A 20,499-nucleotide genomic window follows, 5' to 3' on the forward strand; every position below is an offset into this window, starting at 1 on the left:
CTAGGTCTGTATCCCAAAGAGATCATAAAAGCAGGAAAAAGACCCACATGTACAAAAATATTTATAGCAGCCCTTTTTGTGGTGGCAAAGAATTAATTGGACATTGAGGGGATGCCCATCAATTGGGGAATGGCTGAACAAGTTGTTGTATATGAATGTAATGGAATACTACTGTTCCATAAGAAATGGTGAGCAGGCAGATTTCAGAAAAACCTGAAAAGACTTGCATGAATTCATGCTGAATGAAGTGAGTAGAACCCAGGAGAACATTGTGCATCATAACAGCAACACTGTGCGATGACTGATTTTGTTAGACTTAGCTCTTCTGAGCAATGCAGTGATCTAAGAGAATTCCAAAAGACTCATGATGGAAAATGCTATCCACATCCAGAGAAACAACTACGGAGTCTGAATGCAGATCGAAGCATACTATTTTCTCTTTTTTGTTGTTGTTTTTTCTTTTCGTGGTTTTCCCCTTTTCTTCTGATTCTTCTTTCACAATATGACTAATGTGGAAATATTTTTAATATGGGTGTATATGTATAGCCTATATCAGATTGCATACCATCTTGGGAAGGGGAGGAAATTTAGAACTCAAAATCTCATAAAAGTGAATGTTGAATAGTAATAAATAAATAAATGGGGAAAAAAGAGTGGTTGGATCAGTTCAACAGTACATCAGTGTTCCAGTTTTCCTATGTCCCCTCCAACATTTATTATTTTCCCTTTCTGTCATATTAGCCAACCTGGTAGGTGTGAGGTGGTACTTGAGAGTTGTTTTAATTTGCATTTCTCTAGTCTAATCATTAATGATTTAGAGCATTTTTTATATGACTATAGATAGCTTTGATTATTTTTGTCTGAAAACTGCCTGTTCACATCTTTGACCATTTATCATTTGGAGAATGACCTGTCTTCTTAAAAATTTGACTCAGTTCTCTATATATTTGAGAAATGAGGCCTTTATCAGAGATACTTGCTGTAAAAAAAATTTTCGGTTTTTTTGCTTCCTTCTAATCTTGGTTGCATTGATTTTGTTTGTGCAAAAACTTTTTCATTTAATATTCAAAATTACCCATTTTACTTTTTGTAATTCTCTCTCTTGTTTCATCCGAAATTTGTCCCTTATCCATAAATCAGACAAATAAACTATTCTGTGTTTCCCTAATATGTTTATGGTATCGCACTGTATGTCTAAATCGTGTGCCCATTTTGACCTTATTTTAGTATACAGTGTGAGGTGTTGGTTTATACCTAGTTTCTGCCATACTGTTTTCCAGTTTTCTGGCAGTTTTTGTCAAATGGTGATTTCTTGTCCCAAAAGCTTGCATCTTTGGGTTTAACAAACACTAAATTACTATGGTCATTTACTACTAGGTATTGTATACCTAGTCTATTCCACTGATCAGCCACTCTGTTTCTTAGCCAGTATCAAGTTGTTTTAATGATTGCCACTTTATTACACTTTGAGATCTGGTATATCTAGGCTACCTTCAGTTTTTTAAAATTTAATTCCCTTGATATTTCTTGACTTTTTATTCTTCCAGATGAATTTTGATTTTGTTTTTTGTTTTTTTCTAGCTCTATAAAACAGTTTTTTGGTAGTTTGATTGGTATGGCACTGGATAAGTAGATTAATTTAGGTAGAATTTTTTTTTTTAATATTGGCTCAGCCTAGCTATGAACAGTTGATATTTCTCCAGTTGTTTAGGTCTGACTTTATTTGTGTAAAAAGTGTTTTGTAATTGTGTTTATATAGTTCCTGGGGGTTTTCTTAGCAGGTAGACTGCCAGGTTTTTTTTATTGTCTCTAGTTATTTTAAATGGAATTTTTCTATCTCTTGCTGCTGGACTTTGTTGGTAATATGTAGAAATGGTGATGATTTATGTGGGCTTATTTTATGTCCTGCAATTTTGCTAAAGTTAATTATTTCAAGTACTTTTTTAGTTGATTTTCTAGGATTCTGTAAGTAAAGCATCATATCATCTGCAGAGAGTAATAGTTTTTCCTTATTGCCTGTTCTAATTCCTTCAATTTCTTTTTCTTTTACTGCTGTAGCTAGCATTTCTAGTACAGTATTGAATAATAATTGTGATATTGGGCATCTTTGCTTCACCCCTGATCTTATTGTGAAGGATTGTAGCTTATCCCCATTACAGGTAATGCTTGCTGATGGTTTTAGATAACTACTTATTTTAAGGAAAGCTCCATTTATTCCTTTGCTCTCTAATGTATTTAATAGGAATGGGTGTTATATTTTGTCAAAGGCTTTTTCTGCATCTCTTGAAACATGATCATATAAATCGTATGATTTCTATTAGTTTTATAATTGATAAGGTCAGTTATGCTGATAGTTTTCCTAATATTGAACCAGTCCTGCCTTCCTGGTATAAATCCCACCGGGACATAGTGTATTATCCTTGTGATATATTGCTGTAATCTCTCTGCTAATATTTTATTTTAAATTTTTGCACTGATACTCATTAGGGAAGTTGGTCTATAATTTTCTTCCTCTGTTTTGGCTCTTCCTGATTTAGGTATCAGCACCATATTTGTATCATAAAAGGAATTTGGTAGAATTCCTTTGCCTATTTTTCCACATAGTTTATATAGTATTGGTTATTAACTGTTCTTTAAATGTTTGGTAGAATTAACTTGTGAATTCATCTGGCCCTGGGGATTTTTTCTTAGGGAGTTCATTGATGTTCACTTTCTTTTTCTAAGATGGGATTATTTAAATATTCTGTTTCCACTTTTATTAATCTGGGCAATTTATATTTTTGGAAATATCCAGTTCACTTAGATTGTCAGATATATTGCCATATAATAGGGTAAAATAACTCTTAATAATTACTTTAATTTACTCTTCATTGATGGTGAATTCACACCTTTCGTTTTTTGATACTGGTAATTTGGTTTTCTTCTTTCCCCTTTTTTTTTAATCAAATTAGCCAATGGTTTGTCTATTTTATTGGGTTGGGAGGGGTATTTTTTGTTCCCCATAAAACCAATTCTAGCTCTATTTATTAGTTCATTGTGTTGATTTCAATTTTATCCACTGCTCCTTTGATTTTTCAGGATTTCCAATTTGGTGTTTAATTGGAGATTTTTAATTTGTTCTTTTTTATTTTTTTTAATTGCCTGCCCAATTCATTTATCTGCTCTTTCTTTATTTTATTCATTAATGTAAATGTTTAGAGATATGGAATTTCTCCTAACTACTTCTTTGGAAGCATCCCATAAATTTTGGTGTGTTGTCTCATTGTTATCATTCTCTTTAATGAAATTATTGGTCATTTCTGTGATTTGTTCTTTGACCCACTTATTCTTTAGGATTAGAGTATCTTAGATTTTTTTTTTTAGTTTTTGTCAGCTTCCTTCCACTGTCACTTCTGAACAGTGTTTTGCTTGAATATAACTGTTATCTTCAAGTTCAAGTAAAAGGTTCTCCTTTTGACATTTTCCTTGAAATTTGCTGCCTGAAATTTTCTCACCTCTGCCTCTTCCAGTAAGATGTTCAGCATGTTCTAGAGTGAATTTCCTGCAGAGTAGTTTGTATTCACTTAGCTGGGTGCTTCAGATATTCCTTTATTGAATGGTTTTAATGGAAGATTCTTTATGCTAGGGCACAGCTAGCAAGAAAATCAGTGCAGGGAGTGCAATTATAAATATCAAATAGTGGGGAACATTCCACTAATCCCCTGATAATTGAGGTGATTATGGATTACTAGACAGCTCCAAATTGCATAGTTGTAGCCGCCATTCATCACTGTAGGTAGGAGCATTATGAGACATTCCCAGAAATGAGGCATTAATGGCTATACTGCGCTCCCTAAGTTATTTCTTAATGGGATCACTTATTTAGGTACAAGACTCAAACCTGAAATGGCAGCACATGGATTGGAATGAATCAAAGGAACTGAGAGTAATTCAGGGAAGCTTACAGAAAAAAATACAAATAAGAGTGGAGCCTTTTCTCAATCACTTCAAACATAATGTGGTGACATTTTGCCAGCACAGCAACCTGACCTCATTGGCAGGCATAAAATGCCCAGTGGTGACCAGATTGTCACAACCAGTTCATTTCCTTTACAGTTGGACCCAGGACACTTTCAGCATTTGGGCACCAGGGCATCACAAAGCACTGCTGTTAGTCTGGATGCCCAGGTTCCAGGTGAGAAATCCAGAGCCATTTCTCGAACTCAGGAGAGTGACCCGGTAAGTTGCCTCTGTTTCTTATGTAGTCTCAATGTGTAGAATGTCATGTTTAGAAGAATAATAGCTTAATTATCGAGCCCAACTGCTTCATTTTATAGGTGAAGAAATTGAGACTTAGTGAGTCAAAGCCACATGTCCAAAATCATACAGGTAATGAGTTGCAGAAGTAAAATTTTAACTCATATCCTTTGGTGCCAGACCCAAGTCTCTGTAATGGAATGCAATAATTTCTTGTTGACTTCAATTCCACTGAAGGATGGGATTATTCTTATTGTGCAGAGGTGAAAACTCAAGCCCAGGGAAGTTAAATGCCCTGTCTGGGGTCACATGGATAAAAAAAAAAATCTAGGTTTCCTTATCCTCCTACCAGTGTCTTTTTCCTCTCTTCTATAATGCTACCAGGACAGAGCTCTTTGGAGAGAGAATCAGCTTGAATCAACATAAGACCCAAAACCGTTCAGGGAAGTTTGACAAAGCTTTAGCTGTGGCAGTCTTGTGTGATGCATTTCTGGTTCAAGTCCCTTTAGAATAAGTATTGATCTCTTTCTTCCTCACCTTGTATTGTTGCTCATAAATAAAATGAGCTGTGTGGTCTCTGCTTAAATGTAAAAACTTGGCATTCAATAGCATTTCTTCTTCTCTTCCCCATTTCAACCAAAATGTTTTTTCAATTAAGTTAATAAGGAATATGAGGAAGAAAAAAAAAAAAAAATATATATATATATATATCTCCCCCAAATATGACCTTTATAGAATCCATGCTTTTCATGCTTTCACTCCTCACCTTTCTCACAAATACAAAATGAAGTAAAATGAACAGAGTCTTTAAAGGTGCCTTTCAGCTTCCTCAGTAATTGGAGTCCCTTTCTCTGCTGATTCCTCTGGGGTTTCTATGGAAACAGCAGCATGCAGATGATCTTGTCACATGACTAGAGCATATCTGTACTCAGCACAGAAGAATCCAGATGGCAAGAATTGTCTCTCGTACCCCATGTGTAGGGTTAGTGTTGCTGGGCAACTAGCTTCATCGTTCAGACTACCACTGGCTAATACACTTTGTGTTTGGCTGCAAGAGCCAGCATTTTATAATATCTTTAGTCATGCAGCCCAAAATGCCTTCTCTAACTCTTAAGAAATTTCCCACCTTGGTACAACAGACCTTCCCCACTTCTCCAGGGGACTTGTCTGTTGATTAAACATACCCAGTTTTTTCCATCCATCCTTGATCCTGAATGTTCACGTTTTGCCTCCCCAGGCCAAACATGGAGAGCAGCACCTTTGTCAGCACTACAGCATTCCCCTGGAGGAACTGAAGACTATTTTCCCACATGGACTGCCCCCTCATTTTGAAATGCAGGTGCTTGAGGCACAGGATTGGGATGGGAGGAAATGGAATGGAATTGGGGGAACCAAAGGAATAGCAAGGGACCAAAAAAAGTGAAAGTGAACCTGGGGAAAAGAGATTATAATAATTCATTGATAGTGCACTAGAAGGTTGACAAATTCATTGTTCACAAATCTATAAGGTAAAATAATGGCAGTATCATTATACAGGTGAGGAAACTAATACACAGTCAAGTAACTATCTTTTCTCACATTCCATAATTACGAAGTATTAGACCTGGGACCTGAACCTAGATCTTACCTCCAGATCTGGTGGTAATCCCATTACAGCATGATAGTAACTTTATATGTTAGCCATTTTGTGTATTATCTGAAACAGGTATTTAATTGTGGGCTAGCCATTCCCCTTATCCAACAGGTATCTAGACCTCCTACCTTGTGTGTTCTGTGGGAATACAAAGGGATGCTGGGAAAAGAAATAACACACATCCCAGAGCCAAATAGAAATAACTTTCAAATTAGCTACATTGTTTTTTCCTATCCATTCTTATGGTTTATTATAAGTTGATTTTTTTGAGAGGCAGTGTGTTGTAGTGGAAAGAGTGATGGACTTGGAGTCAAGGTGACCTGTGATCAAATCCAGCCTCAGGCCACAATTCTCTGAACCTATTTCCCTGTCTATAAAATGGGCACAGTAAAATGGCTTACAGGGTTGTTTTAAGGACCAAATGTGGTAACATATATAATGCCCTTTACAAAGCTTAAAGTGTTATAAAAATGTTTGTTGCTGTTGTTTTATTTGGGTTTATACCTCATCCAAGAGAGAATTAATCTTAGATCCCTACATAGTGTCTTGACTAATTTGTCAATATTTTTATTGTCAGTATGCACTGGTTCCTGGTGAAGTGTGCAAGAACTCATACTCTGATTTATTAATGAAATGCCAAACAAGTGTTAGAAGCTAGAATTTGGTACTTCTACATCATGTGTCATTCTAAAAATCAGAAAAATATCATGAAAGAACTAATTCTAGGCCATGGACGTACTTGTCATTCAAAAATGCTGTTGACAAGAATGCAGCTGCTCAATACACCAAACCCGAGTGATCATGACAGCTCTACAGCACAGCAGAATGTCCTAAGACATTCATGGCCAGATGTTACACAAGGGCATAAGGCCCTCTGCCTTTAACCTTTTGATGTTTCTTCATGATATGCTTGGGCACAGGAATTCTCCTTCCTTTGCTTAAATATGACTCTTATTTTTAAGTTATATATTGGATATTATTTAGAGAATTATTTTTAGTCAAAGTTACCCCCAGCAGTCATTTTCTTCTCTAAAACCAATTTCATCAGGGTTCATTATCAGAAAATCACTCTCAATGTAGAAATGCCTTGGTTTATTTGCCAATTATGTGAATTTAGATTACTTAATTTTATTATGACCTAAATTATAATAAAAACCAATTCAAATAGTCTTACATGAGTAAATTGCTATTTTTCCTTCTTAAAAGCATAAGTATATAACTTTGAACTATTTATCTGTTCTTTTCTAGCTATATGGGGAAATTTATGTTTTAAATACATTTAGAGGAATAAAATGAAGATCAACTTCAGAGACTGATTCTTTTCAGTGTGGCAATTATCTGCCCTCCTTGTTCTCATTTTTCTTATGCCACTCATTTTCATTTGTTTTCTGGCTTCTCTACTAGAATTTTTACAACTCAGCCCATTATTTCTATTTTGATTAGAAGAGTATCAGTGAAGTTAGCAGCACAAATCCAGTCTTTGAATGGACCACTTGGCTTTGCAGGCAAAATTTTGTTGGCCACAAACATTGCCCTCCCTCAGGTGCATGCCAGTGGTCACAGAGATGGCCTGTAGGCCATCAGTTGCTTACATCAGTAATTCAGTTGCTTACTTCTACTTCTGAGAGACCCTAAGGTTAGTTTTGGACAGAGGGGTGATAAATGCTGATCAAAATAATGCATCTGGATTGTTTATAGATTTCAGTTGTCAATACAATCTCTGTGCTGTCCCTGTCTCCCTTTTTTTCCACCCACCCCCCAATAAAATTAATCAAAGACTATATTTCATTATTTTGTTACTCACTGTGACATGTTTTGCTCTTCAGCCCATTCTTCTCTTATGTTTTGAATTAATTTTAAAATATAATACAGACTTTTCTTGGACTATACTTATAAAATTGTAGCCCCAAGTTTTAGTCCCTTACGTTACCTTAATAGGTAAATTGTGTCTGCGGACAGCAAGTGAGAAATTCGATTTCTTCCTTCTTTAGGTGAAGACCTTCAATGAAGCTTGCTTAATGGTACGAGAGCCAGCTGTAGAGCTCCTGCACTACTTGAAAAAGACAAATTTTGCCAACCCTGCTATCCGATATGTCCTCTGTATCCTTCTGACTGCTTTCCCTGAGGTAAAGGACAAGGAAAATAGGAGATTGCTTTTGTGAGCTGGAATGAGTCTTGAGTCTAGTGTTTTCTTTAACAGAGGGTTCTTCAGATGGAGAAAAGGGCACAGGAAAAACTCTTACTCTTTGCCATGCAGTTCATTTCTGTGCAAAACAGGACTGGCTGATAATGCATATTCCAGATGGTAAGTGCTTCCAGTCTTTTTGGTCTTGCTCTCAGTTCTTCTGTCACCCTGTGGTTTTAATGTGCTGCCAGGGCACTAGGAAGAAAGGGTTCCTCTTCAGGGAGTAAGCAGAGGAGTCTGAACTCTATCATCATGATTTCTCCATGATTAGAATTACAAACAGGCTGCAAAGTAAAGAAAATGTGATGATAAATACTTCCTGGACTCCTTCAACATCACAAATTTGTCTTGATGTGGCATTCTGTCTTCTGGTACTTATTAATACCTGGGAGCATGAATCCCAGCCTGTTCAGCTGCCTCTAGTTTTGTTCCCATGACATGTCTTTTTTTTGAGTATCTTTTGAGCACCTCCCATGGTGGTGAGTAAGAGGCATGTTTCTGCTGAGGTAAACAACATGACTCAGTCACTCCCTCACCAAATGCACACCACCCTTTAGACTTATTGGACCTACATTTGGATCATAGAACATAGAGCCAGAAGGGATCCTAGCTATTATCTAGTACAGTCCTCTCATTTTACAGATGAGAAAGCTGAGAGTTTGAGTGACTTGTCCAATGCCATGATACAGTAGGGAGCTTTGACCTCAGGTCCTCTTATGTAGAGTCCAGGGTTCTTTGATTTCTACAATGTTCCCTTTATCTACATTTACTTCAAGTCCTCATTCGATGCTGTGTCACACATAATCTGGCTTAGACAGTAATCTCCAAAAAAAAACCAGAGATCATTTTATCTCTTAAGTGGTTTGGTGTTAGCAAATGCTCAGTCTCTTTGTAAAGATGATTTTGAAGATACTGTTGCCTTCTGAGAGGAACCAAAGAAGTAAAGTCCTAATGGAAGATTTGCCAGTATAGATAAATCAGATACTATAGTGGTTTCCCAAAAATGAAAGCAGCAGTCTGATTCTTTGCAATGGGTCAGTAGCTCATTTTGGTCAGATTTTTACTTACTTACTTGTGACTTCTTGTAGCTCACTGTTGGGTGAAAAATTGTCGGGATCTTCTGAAGTCTACCTACAACAAAGAACGTTATGATCAACCTCTGAAAGCCTCAACCTGGCTAAAGAATTTCAAAACTTCAAATGAGCAGTTCCTGAACCAGGTCACTAAGACTCCCTAGAAATTTAGTTTAGGGGAATATTTAAAAACTGTTTTTTGCCCTGTGGAGCCTTGATGTATAAACTTCCTATGGATCCCTATGATCTCAGAAGGGGATCTACAAAGATAATAATGCCACAATTTAAGTTCCTTTTGGGTAAACTATTACAAAAGTATCACAACTATTATTTATGCCTACATCGTAGACAAGAAGTTGTGTCTAGAGTTGGCTAAGTAAATTTTTTTAGACAGTGACAAGAAAAGCCAAAGACTAAGATGTAGCCCACACTGTACTGCACTCAAATTCATTCTTAGTCTGAAGAACTTTTTTCTGTTTCAGATCAAAATCCAACAGAAGTACATCTGGAGCAAGCGGGAAAGCATAGAGGAGGGCAGACCCCTTGGAGAAGTAGTTGAACAGGTGAACAGAGGGCATTCAATTTCATTCTTGCCCATTCTGACGACCAAAAAAAACTTTGACTATGATTCCGACTCTGTGTCTCTGACAGGGCCTAAATAGAGTGAAAAATGCCACTGATGCTGTCGGGATTGTGATGAAAGAACTGAAAAGGCAAAGTTCTTCGGGTTCCTTCCGCCTTCTGGTGGCAGTGGATGCTGTCAATGCTCTCTGGGGGAGGACCACACTGAAAAAAGAAGACAAAAGCCTGGTACAGAAATGTTGTTTCTCAGTTCTTTCATTCCACAGTTCTAACACCCTCTTAATCCCAGTGCCAGGATGAAGTCGTAATGATCTTTTGATGTACCTTCCTGCCTGAGTAATCTGTGAATGATTGTTCAGTGCAAAGAATGAAGTTTGAAGACCCTATACCTCTGGAAATGGCAAGCCCCTGGTCACTACAAGGAGTAGACTAGTCAAAGAAAGGAGAGGTAAAGGGCATCAGCCATGAAAAGTGAAACCAAGAAAAATGTTTTAGAGACGGAACAAAGCCAAAGACTGTATTTTATAACTTGATAAAAAGAATCACCAAAGCTAGGAGGTGGTTTTAATTTAATTCATTTAAGCATTTATTATATCCCTGTGAGCATCTATTACAGCCAGGTACTGTGCTTGGTAAGTAGGTATAGAGGGGAATTCTGTCCCTTATAAACAGATATCTACCGGAAGTATTAGAAGAGGCATGGCAGTTTTAAGTAGTCTAAAACAGGGCTTCTTAACCATTTTTGTGTCATGAACTCCTTTGGGCAGTCCGAAACCTCAATAAGCTCCTTCTTAGAACCATATAAATGGACAGGATTACAAAGGAAACCAATTAGATTAAAATAAGATTGAAATTTTCCCATCCAAATTCATGGACCCCAGACTAAGAACTCCTTGTCTAGAGAATGTGCAAAGAAAAGGTCTATGCCATATCTGATGGTTGGCTTCATTGGGCAAGTCCTGTTCCTGCCTTTCCCTTGGTCTTCTCCCCAACCCATAGTCCCCTCTAAAAGTCTAGCGGAGCCCAGAAGTGCCCTGAGATTTGTTTTGAAGTCCAGCATAGGCACTATAAGCTAGCCTTCTTAGAAAAATTTGTTGGTGGGTCTTTTGGGGGGGGTGCTGGGAGGGGTGTATCTTCTTTGTTTTATCAATTGAATTATTCTAAATCATATCCATAACAAGTAAAAGGTGGTCTGCCTTTGTTGCCTCATCTGCAGGTTGCCCCAGAGGAGCTGACACTCGTTCATAATGTGAAGAAAATGGTGACCAATGATTGGGTGAGTACAGGGGGGTAGGAGAATGGTAACTAATCCATCCCAGGCAGCTCACTTACCACCCTTGTTTAAAAAAAAAAAACAGTTTCAGATAACCCATAGCCCCAATTAATAATATTAGTCTAATTCTACTATTATGGTCAGGAAGATCTTCTTATAATAGAGGCATGTAGATAACTTGTTGTAGACAGTTCAAATCCTGCCTCAGACTCCTCTTGGCTCTGTGACCCTGGGCACCTCACTGAGCCTCTCTTAGCCTTCCTTTTCTCATCAATAAAATGAAAGGGTTAGACTTGATGGTCAATGGCTAGCATCCTGTACTATCAGACCTAAGCCTATTCAGACTCTAGAATCCAAGTCTTTGGACTCCTTTTTTTCTGTTCTGTTAAACTGGAGTGAGTGACTTGGCTGTTGGGCTGATGTTGCTAAAATAGCTTTCTTGGCTCTCACTTGTTGCCCTACTGTCCCTGCAGAGGACTCCAACTAGCACCTGGAACTTGATGCCCATACCAGGGATATTTCCAGATATGTCACTACAAGGCAATACATGGAGGTGTGGGCATCATCTGGTGATTAAGATGTATTTTCTCCTTGGAGCAAAAGCAGATCATCTCTTTCCTTCTTTGTTTCAGCATGGAGGGGCTATCGTGGTGAGTCTGAGCCAAACTGGCTCTCTCTTTAAACCCAGAGCTGCCTATCTTCCCCAGGACTTGCTAGGAAAGGTAAATAAAAGCTACTTCTTCATTGTGGATAAAAGGCTTCATTTGTCATAAAAGTGATATACAAAGTTCCCTTCTTATGCTAAAGCCTGTGATGCTTTACTCTAGCTGAGTTGCCTCTTAGTCATTCCGTCTCAAACCCTAGCTCCCCTTTATTAAATTGTTGTTACCTGTCAGTAGAAGTTAGCCCCATGAAGGAATAAATTTCCATTTTCTCCTTGTTGTACATCATATAATTAATATTGTGTTTTCTTGTGTTGTTTTTGTTGTTTTTACCTCCAGGAAGGTTTTGACAACCTAGACCCCTTTGTTCCCATCCAAGTTTACAATTATACCCCAAAAGAGTTTGAAAGTTGTGTTCAGTATTATTTGGAAAACAGGTGGCTTCAGCACAAGAAAGGTAAGCTGAATAGTCTGCTTTCCAGGGCTGTGGCCTACAAAATTAACATATGGAGTCAGGCCAGTGTTGCCCCCTGCATTGTCATTGTTTATCCTCCCATCTCCGTCTCCCCTAGTCCCTCATATTCTTACTCTTAGCTGACTGGGTGATGGGGGAAAAAAAAGAGCCAGAGAAAAGAAACTAGACAGCAAGCAGCCTGGCCATTAGGCAGTGTTTCTAGGGTGCTCAGACCACTGCTGCTCTTTCGAGACCTGAGAGTATGGGGTGGCTGTGTGAAAAATAGATTGGGTGAGGGAGGCAAGAACACCAATTTAGGAGGCTTTATAATAATCTAGGTTACTAGTGATAAGAGGCTGAACTTATGTATTGGTTGTATTTGTAGCAATAAGGGGTGGAATGTGAAAGATATGGGGGTAGAAATGGCAGGATTTGACAAATGATTTCATATAGGGAATGAGAAGAACACTGAGATTATGGACCTGGCAAAATGGGAAAAGAGTGAGATTTAGGGGGAGGTTAAGTGTTGAGTTCTATTTTGAATATGTTAAGTTTGAGATATCTCTACATCATCCAGTTTGAAATGAACAAGAGGCAATTGGTGATGCAGAACAGCTCAGGAGAGACTGGAGCTGGATATATAGGTCTGTGTATCATCTGCATCAAGAAGCTAATTAAACCCATGGGAGTAGATTAGGTGATCTACAGAATTAAAAAAGGAGCAGTCAGAGAGGTAGACAGTGTCAAAACCCAAGGAGGAGAACAGTGGGGATCCCAGCAGTAGAAAATGCATCAGAGAAGTTAAGAAGGATAAGAATGGAGGAAAAGATTATCAGATTTGGTCATTAGGGACATGACCGATAACTATAGAGAGAGTACTCGTTCAATAGTAAGGTCAGAAGCCAGATTTCAAAGGATTGAGGAGTGAGTAATAGGTGAGGAAGTACAGGAGTGAGGGTAGACAACTTTTTTAAAAGTTTGGTTGAGAAAGGGAAGAGAAATTTAGGGCAATAGCTTGATTGGATGGTAAGATCCAGTAAAGATTTTTAAAGTTAGGAGTGACTTGGGAATATTAGAAGTAGTAGAGGAATCAGTAGAGAGGGAAAGGCGAAACATTGAAGAGAGGATGCTTGATGGGATCAGCCGCCAAAAGAGAAAGGAAGAAACAGGACCAAGGTCATGTGTAGAGAAGGTGACCTTAGCCAGGAAAAGGTCCAGCCATCTCATTATTAGAGAAGGGTGAGGGAAAGACATTAAAGAATAGAGTCCATAGTGAATGGCCTCAGATTTCTTCATAAAGTAAGAAGCAAGGTCTGTAGCTGAAAGATTGTGGGGCTAGAGGGCTTGAGAAGAAAAGATTTGGAATAACTTCTATGGGGAGTAAAACGAGAATCAGTTAAAGAGGAATAAAATGATTGCTTTGCTGCAATAGACGGTCCCAGTGTAATCAGAAAGTAGTGTACCTAGTCAGCAGTTGTGCAACTTCCTGCAGCATCTCAGGCGGAGGGGACTGGTAATCATCCAAAGACGGAGGTCAGCAAGGGATGCCCAACAATAGGACAAGGAGGCAATGACAGTGTGGAGATGTGATCATAAAATTGAAGTTGGGGAAGAGAGGAAAATACAGAGCCGGGGTAATGGCCTAAGGACGTACTGAAGGGTAGAGAGATTGGAGGTCACAGTAAGGACAGAGAATAAGTTTAGAGGGTAGCAAGGCATAAGGGAAGAAGGAATGATAGATTGGAGGCTGATGTCAGACTAAGGAAAGTCATGAATTTTTTTAATGAAAGAAGTAGTAATGATGAGAGCCGGGATGCAGCCATGGTCCTTTATTTGGCTGAAGTAGAATGAAGGAAGAGTTGATGGGCTTTAAAGAAAATGAGGATTTGCCGAGAAGATGACAATGAGTCAGGTGCTGAATTCCATGAGAAAAGAGAGTGAATGACCTGGAGGCCTGTATACAATAACCACCTTATAATTTGAGTAAGGTAGAAAATTCTGATTTAGTAGATAGCAAAGAAGAGTTTGAGCAGCAGCCCTCTGCTTGTCAAGGCAAACTTTGGTACCTGCACACTTGCTCGTCTCTACAAATGACCCCAACTATCATCTTGACTGTCTTTCTGATGTTCAGCATTTATCTTTGGGCTCCTTCCTTGCTGCCTACAAACACACTGTCTTCCAGCCAATTTAACTTCACACCTTCCTACTCCCTAGCCCTCTTAGCATATTGCCAATTATGCCCAGCCAGGCCTCAGCTTTGGATCACTCCCACCATTCGTTCACCCCTTTTTCACCCACACAAGTGCTTCTGAATGAAAGTAGAGAAAATCACACAACCATTCTGATTGCTTCCATTACAAATTTATGTTGCATAACCTCCACTGGGCCCTCACCCCTGCTGGGCAGTCCTTATCAGCTCCCCATTCCACTCTCCATAGTAGTTCTTCCCCACCTTTTCATTCCTCCTCAAACCTTCCATGGCTCCTCTTCCTCCCACTCTCTCAGCTAAGAACCCTGCCTCATTTACTGTGTGCTCCCTCTTTTTCCCCTCTTCCTTGTCTCCTATCACTTAGGTTCTCCTCCACTACTGCCTCACATGATGAAGGGGCCTTACTCCTTACCAAGGCTAAAACTTCTGCTTGTTCAAGCAGTCCCATTCCATCCCCTCCCCTCCAATAGACTGTCCTCTCTGTCATCCCCACTCTTTCACTTATTTTCAATCTTTTCCTGTCTACTGGTGCATTTCCTACACTGCCTACACACATGCCCATGTCTCCCTTATCCTGAAAAAATCCTCACTTGATTTGCCCTCCCTGCTAACTGCTGTTTTTTATCTCTTCTGCCTTCTGTAGCTAAAGTCCTCAAAAAGGCCATCTACAATACGTGCCTCCACTTTCTCTCCTCTTAGGCCCTTAAAGTCTGGTTTCTGAACTTATCATTCCACTAAAACTACCCTCTCCAGAGTTACTAATGATCTCTTAATTGCCAAATCCCATGGCCTTTTCTCAGTCTTCATTCTCCTTGACCTCTCTTCAGCCTCTGACACTGTTGATCACTCTCTCCTCCTTGATGTTGGGACACCACTCTCTCCTGGTCCTCCTCCTACCTACCTGACCATTCCTTCTCTGTCTCCTTTGCTAGATCCTCCTACAGAGCACACCCTCTAATGAGAGGTGTCCCTCAGGGTTCTGTCCTGGGCCCTCTTCTCTTCTCCCTCTACACTACTTCACTGGGTCATCTCATCAGCTCCCCCAAGGACTTAATTACCATCTCTATGATGAGGATTCTCAAATCTGCCTATCCTGCCTCAATCTCTCTACTGACCTTGCATCTGCAACTGCCTTTCAGACAAGAGACATCATAAACTCAATAGGTCCAAAATAGAACTTATCTTTCCCTCTAAACCTTCCCTTCCTCCTATCTTCCCTATTACCATGGAGGGCAACACTATCCTCCCAGTCTCTCAGGCTCACAACCTAGGGGTCATCCTGGATTCATCACTATCTGTCAACCCCCATATTCAATCTGTTGCCAAGGCCTGCTGATTTCACCTTTCAACATCTCTGGTATATGCCCCCTTTTCTCCTCTGACACTGCCACCAGTCTAGTGCACGCTCTCATCTCCTCATACCTGGATTATTACAGTAACCTCCTGGAGGGTCTGCCTGCCTCACATCTCTCCCCACTCCAATCCATCCTCCACTCAGCCACTAAAGTGATTTTCCTAAAGTGCAGGTCCTGATTATATCACCCCACCCCCCTCAATAAACTCTAGTGGCTCCCTGTTGCCTCCAGGAGCAAATAGAAAATGCCCTATTGACATTCAAAGCCCTAAATAACCTAGCACCCTCCTACCTTTCCAGTCTTCTTACACCTTATTCCCCAATATGTACTTTTAAAATCCAGTGACACATGGAACACTTTCCCTCCTTCAGTCTAACCACTGACCTCACTGGCTTCTTTTAGGTCCCAACCAAAATCCCACCTCCTAGAAGATGCTTTTCCCAAACGCTCTTAATTCCAGTGCCTTCCCTTTGTTAATTATTTCCTGTTTTTCCTGTTTATAGCTTGCTTTGTATATATTTGTTTGAATGTTGTCTTCCTCGTTCAATTGTAAGCTCCTTGAGGGCAAGTATTGTCTTTTACAAAACTTTTTGTAAGACCAGCGCTTGGCACAGTGCCTGACACAGTCAGTGGTTAATAAAAGCTTGACTGACCTACTAGAAATGGCAGTGGAGAGAAATTAGTATTTCAGCTTCCCCTCTCTGTGTCAGGGTATAAGTAAAGGGATGCAGTGTCACCTGGAGAAATTAAATTTCATTGAGTGTGAGTCAGTGGGATGAGTATGAGAAAGAGGTCCAGAACATAGGAAGCTTGTTCACTATGGAATAGGAATTCTAGAGACCATAGTGGAAAGGGGGTGGCCAGAGTCAGAGAATGGGTGGAGTCTGGGAGAATAGATAGGTTTATGCGAAAATTTGTTCTTAGGTGGCTGGTGATTAAGTAATACAGGAAATAGTGGGTGGCTCGTGGTCTTATACCTACAAAGGGCAGATTACATTTCATTTACCTTATGCCTGTCTTCTTTTTAGCTCACACAGAAGAAGGAAAGAAGGAACTGTTTTTCCTTAGTAACTCAAATCCCTGGCAGCTAGAACGTCTCTGTGCTTATCTCTAAGTCATGCCCATCTCTATGAGTCCTAGTGCATGGTTCATGTTGGCCTGAACTAGAAAGGAGTCTTCCTCCAGAGGCAGCCAGAATCCTCTGTCTGGACAGATCCCAGGACTTGTAGTCCACAGCAGGCCTCTAGAGCTCCTGGAAGAGTCTTCCCAAGGGTGGCCAGACTTCCTATCAAAGTGACGACAGCAGCTGGAGACTCCATCCTTGGTCTTGTCACTTGTGTCAGGATGTGAACATTGGACATTGTTCTCAGAAGCAGAAGTCTATGATCCTTCCCTCTGTATAAAAAAAAAAAAGATGCTTTTCTTAAAAGAAGAATGTCATTGAGTTTATAATATGATAAGCACTGGCTAAGCCTTAGTATTCATGGTGAGTCTGTATTGGTATCTGTAGGTCTTCCCTCATTTAAAGAGAATTCCTAGATCATTGTGTTTTCTGTTTACAGTTAAGTTCAGGAGGTCGAGATGACATCCACTCCCTTTCAGCCTGCCCCTCACATAAACTCAGCCATTCTCTTGTTTACCTTCTGCTTTTATTTTCTCCGACTAGGATTATATGACTTAAATTTTTATATCTGATTTGAATGGTTACTACATAGAGGGAAAAAATGTAAAAAGGCAGTAAGCAGCTCTTCTTCCTCTTGATCATAACCAAAGATTTAGACTTCAGTGATTTAATACTGGAGTAGGGAAGGGTTGAGGGTTCAAGGGTTCACACCTCATCCATAACCCTCTTGACTATGGTTGTAGGCTCTGTGCTGAGTAATGAATCAAAGGTGCAGGGTTCAAACCCCACCGTCCTGCCTCTGTAATCTTAAGCAGGTCACTTAAATTTGATGGGCCTCAGTCTCCTTATTTGTAAAATGAAGGGGTCAGGCCAGATGATTGGTAAGATAAAGTATGAAGAGTGTCTAAAAAACATTCTATGTGCCATGGGCTCATTCCCCCATAAATACAGTGTCCATGAAAGAATGGACACAAATTTAGAGTACAGTGGTAATGAGGCACACATATATAGGGAACATATGGTCAAATTGGTTCTGCTGGTCCTTGTTATCTTTTGTCCCCTTGTCAAATCCTCATGCTGTTCACCCTCACTCTCTCTGTGATCTTCAACATCTATCTATTGGCTCCTTCCCTACTGCCTACTGATACACTCATGTCTTCCAACCAATTCAACCCTACACCATCCTGCTCTATTGAATCCCTGGCCCTCTTAACATACTGCCAGTTTTGTCCAGCCAAGCCTCAGCCTTGGATCGCTCCCACTATTCACCCCTTTGTCTCCCACACAAGTGCTTCTGAATGAAGATAGAGATCATGCCACCATTCTGGCTGCTTCTACTACAAATTTATATTATATAACCTCAACTGGGTCCTTACATCTGCGAGGCAGTTCCTGCTACATCCTACATCCTCCTCAAGAGACTGGGGAAGACTAAAATCTATGGGAGTACCTGAGATTGTTTCTTTGATGCTCAGGGAATGGCTTGAACAAATTGTGGTATGTGAATGTAATGAAATATTATTGTACCAAAAGAAATTACAAAAGATAATTTCAGAGAATCTTGGGGAATATGAACTGACAGTGAAGTAGACAGAAGCAGAATAGTTTATAAAAAGACAACAATATTGTAAAGAAAAGCAACTTTGAAAGACTTAAGAAATCTTATCAGTGCAATGACCATGTCTCCAAAGGAACTATGATAAAGCATGTTACTCGCCTCCTGACAAATAACAGACACGTAGTACAAAGACTTATTTTGGGACATAGCCACCTTGTGGAATCATTTTTGCTTGATTATGTTTATTTGTTACAGAGTTTTGTTTTGTTTTTTCCTTTCTTGGTTAATGAGAGGGGTTAGCAATAGAGATGCCAAAAGAAAGAGGGCCATGTAATATTTTTTTTAACACACAGAAGGGAGTTCAGAAGGAAGCCCAGGTAAACAGGACAGTTTTTTGTTTGGGGGGGGTTTAGGCAATTGGGGTTAAGTGACTTGCCCAAGGTCACACAGCTAGTAAGTGTCAAGTGTTTGGTCTGAGGCCGGATTTGAACTCAGGTCCTCCTGACCTCACTAAACAGGACAGTTTTAAAGGGATATGTATGTATTGCATATATTTTTTAAAGCAAGTAGTGTAAAAGAGATTCAGGGTTTCATATGGAATCTTTTTTGTTCTAAAATAAAATCAAATCAACTAGGTCCTCAAAAAATATGTACATATGTATTTATATGTGTAAAAATACAGTAAGCTACTTGTAGGCAGATATTGTCTTGCTTTTTGTATTTGTATCACCAGCACTTAGCACCATACCTAGCAAATATTAAATGCTGAATTTTTGGATTTTTTTTCCATTCATCCATTATACCTTCTACATGAGATTTTCATTTTTCATCAGACATCATATGCTGACATCAAGTATGGTGTAGGCATGAGCAAAAATTTCAGAATTGGGAGCAGGGAATGTCAGGCAATTTTGCTTCCATCTTTCCCTGGGACTGGGAAGCATATATATACATATATACATATACTGTGCCCTGCCATGATCACTTCTCTCAGGTGTGATTTGCCTAAGAGAAAGAAGTGCACTGTCTGAATCTGGCAAGAGAACCCATGAATTGTTCCCCTTTGGGTGTTGCCTTCTGACTTTAAACCTGCCTAATGAAGATGGATAAGATAGGTCATTTCAGAGGCAGAAATACAGGACTCTGCAATTAATGATGTGAGAGGACAGGAATGGGAAAAGATATTTCTGAGTTTACAACTGTGTGACATGAACAGAAAAAAATATATTGAGAAAGCAGGTTTTGACATGTTCATTTTTAGAATGTCAGAATACCCAGGTATCTAACAAGCACTGGGAAGTATTGTACTGAATCTAGATAGACATTTGGGAGTCATTTGCATACAGGTAATAAGTAATTGGATGAAGCAGTTCTAATTATGGATGTCCCTTAAAGTCCTGTCCAAGGTCTGCTTAGTCTATGATGTCTTTTAGTGATCTCATTAACCTCAATTGTTTCGTTATCTCCATGCAGCTGACTGGAGTTGGATTACCAGTAAGCACCTCAAACTCAACAGCACAACTTCTCTCTCAACCCCCTGCTCTGAACTTAATTTTTATTGAGGGCATCACCATCATTCCAGCCACTGGTTTACAATCTAAGTCATCCTGAACTCTTCTCTCACTCTCTAGATCCAATCAGCTTCAACAATTCTGCCTTCACACCATATCTTCTCCACTCACAGCCATCACCCTAGTTCAAGTCCCCATTACAGCTTTTCCAGACCATCGCTGATGCCTTGTGATAATTCTTGCGGTTTCCCATCTCTTCCCCTACCCGATCTATCTCCCATACAGCTGCCAAGGTAATCTTCCTACTGTTTCTGCCCTGCTCGAGAACTTCCAAGGTCTTAATCACTTCTACTATACAATACGAACTCCATAGTTGAGAATTTAAAGCTTTTTACAGTCTACCTCCAGCGTCCATTTCCAACTTATTTCACATTATTCCCTTTTACTAGCAAGTTGGGTACTTGCTGTCTGTCAAACTCTACATTCTGTCTCCTCTTTGGCTTTTTGCAAGTCTCTGAAATACATGCCCCTTGAACTTTTAGAATCCCTAGCTTCATTTTAAGGCTTATTTCAGCCATTACCTTCTCCAGGAAAGAAGTTTTTTCTCAATTTTTCCAATCCTCCCCCCACCAACTGTTAGGGCAG

At 39.5% G+C, this 20,499-nt stretch overlaps 1 protein-coding gene across 4 annotated transcripts in view; it reads left to right on the top strand.

Annotated features, from left to right (window-relative positions):
• Positions 1-19,121, top strand: part of DAP3 (death associated protein 3) — a 49,532-nt gene extending 30,411 nt beyond the window's left edge. For all 4 annotated transcript variants that reach the window (XM_020991587.2, XM_020991586.2, XM_020991585.2 and 1 more), the window contains 11 exons: positions 4,096-4,218; positions 5,474-5,575; positions 7,861-7,969; positions 8,082-8,174; positions 9,143-9,273; positions 9,610-9,690; positions 9,779-9,937; positions 10,926-10,985; positions 11,615-11,704; positions 11,984-12,101; positions 16,691-19,121. In XM_020991587.2, the coding sequence (XP_020847246.1) occupies positions 4,096-4,218; positions 5,474-5,575; positions 7,861-7,969; positions 8,082-8,174; positions 9,143-9,273; positions 9,610-9,690; positions 9,779-9,937; positions 10,926-10,985; positions 11,615-11,704; positions 11,984-12,101; positions 16,691-16,776 (1,152 nt within the window). In that variant the 3' untranslated portion in view covers positions 16,777-19,121. The remainder of the gene's footprint in view (positions 1-4,095; positions 4,219-5,473; positions 5,576-7,860; positions 7,970-8,081; positions 8,175-9,142; positions 9,274-9,609; positions 9,691-9,778; positions 9,938-10,925; positions 10,986-11,614; positions 11,705-11,983; positions 12,102-16,690) is intronic.
• The last annotated feature ends 1,378 nt before the right edge of the window (positions 19,122-20,499 follow it).

This window comes from Phascolarctos cinereus, unplaced genomic scaffold (genome assembly GCF_003287225.1).
Source record: "Phascolarctos cinereus isolate Bilbo 61053 unplaced genomic scaffold, phaCin_HiC Scaffold_5;HRSCAF=322, whole genome shotgun sequence".
NCBI classification, from domain to species: Eukaryota; Metazoa; Chordata; class Mammalia; order Diprotodontia; family Phascolarctidae; genus Phascolarctos; species Phascolarctos cinereus.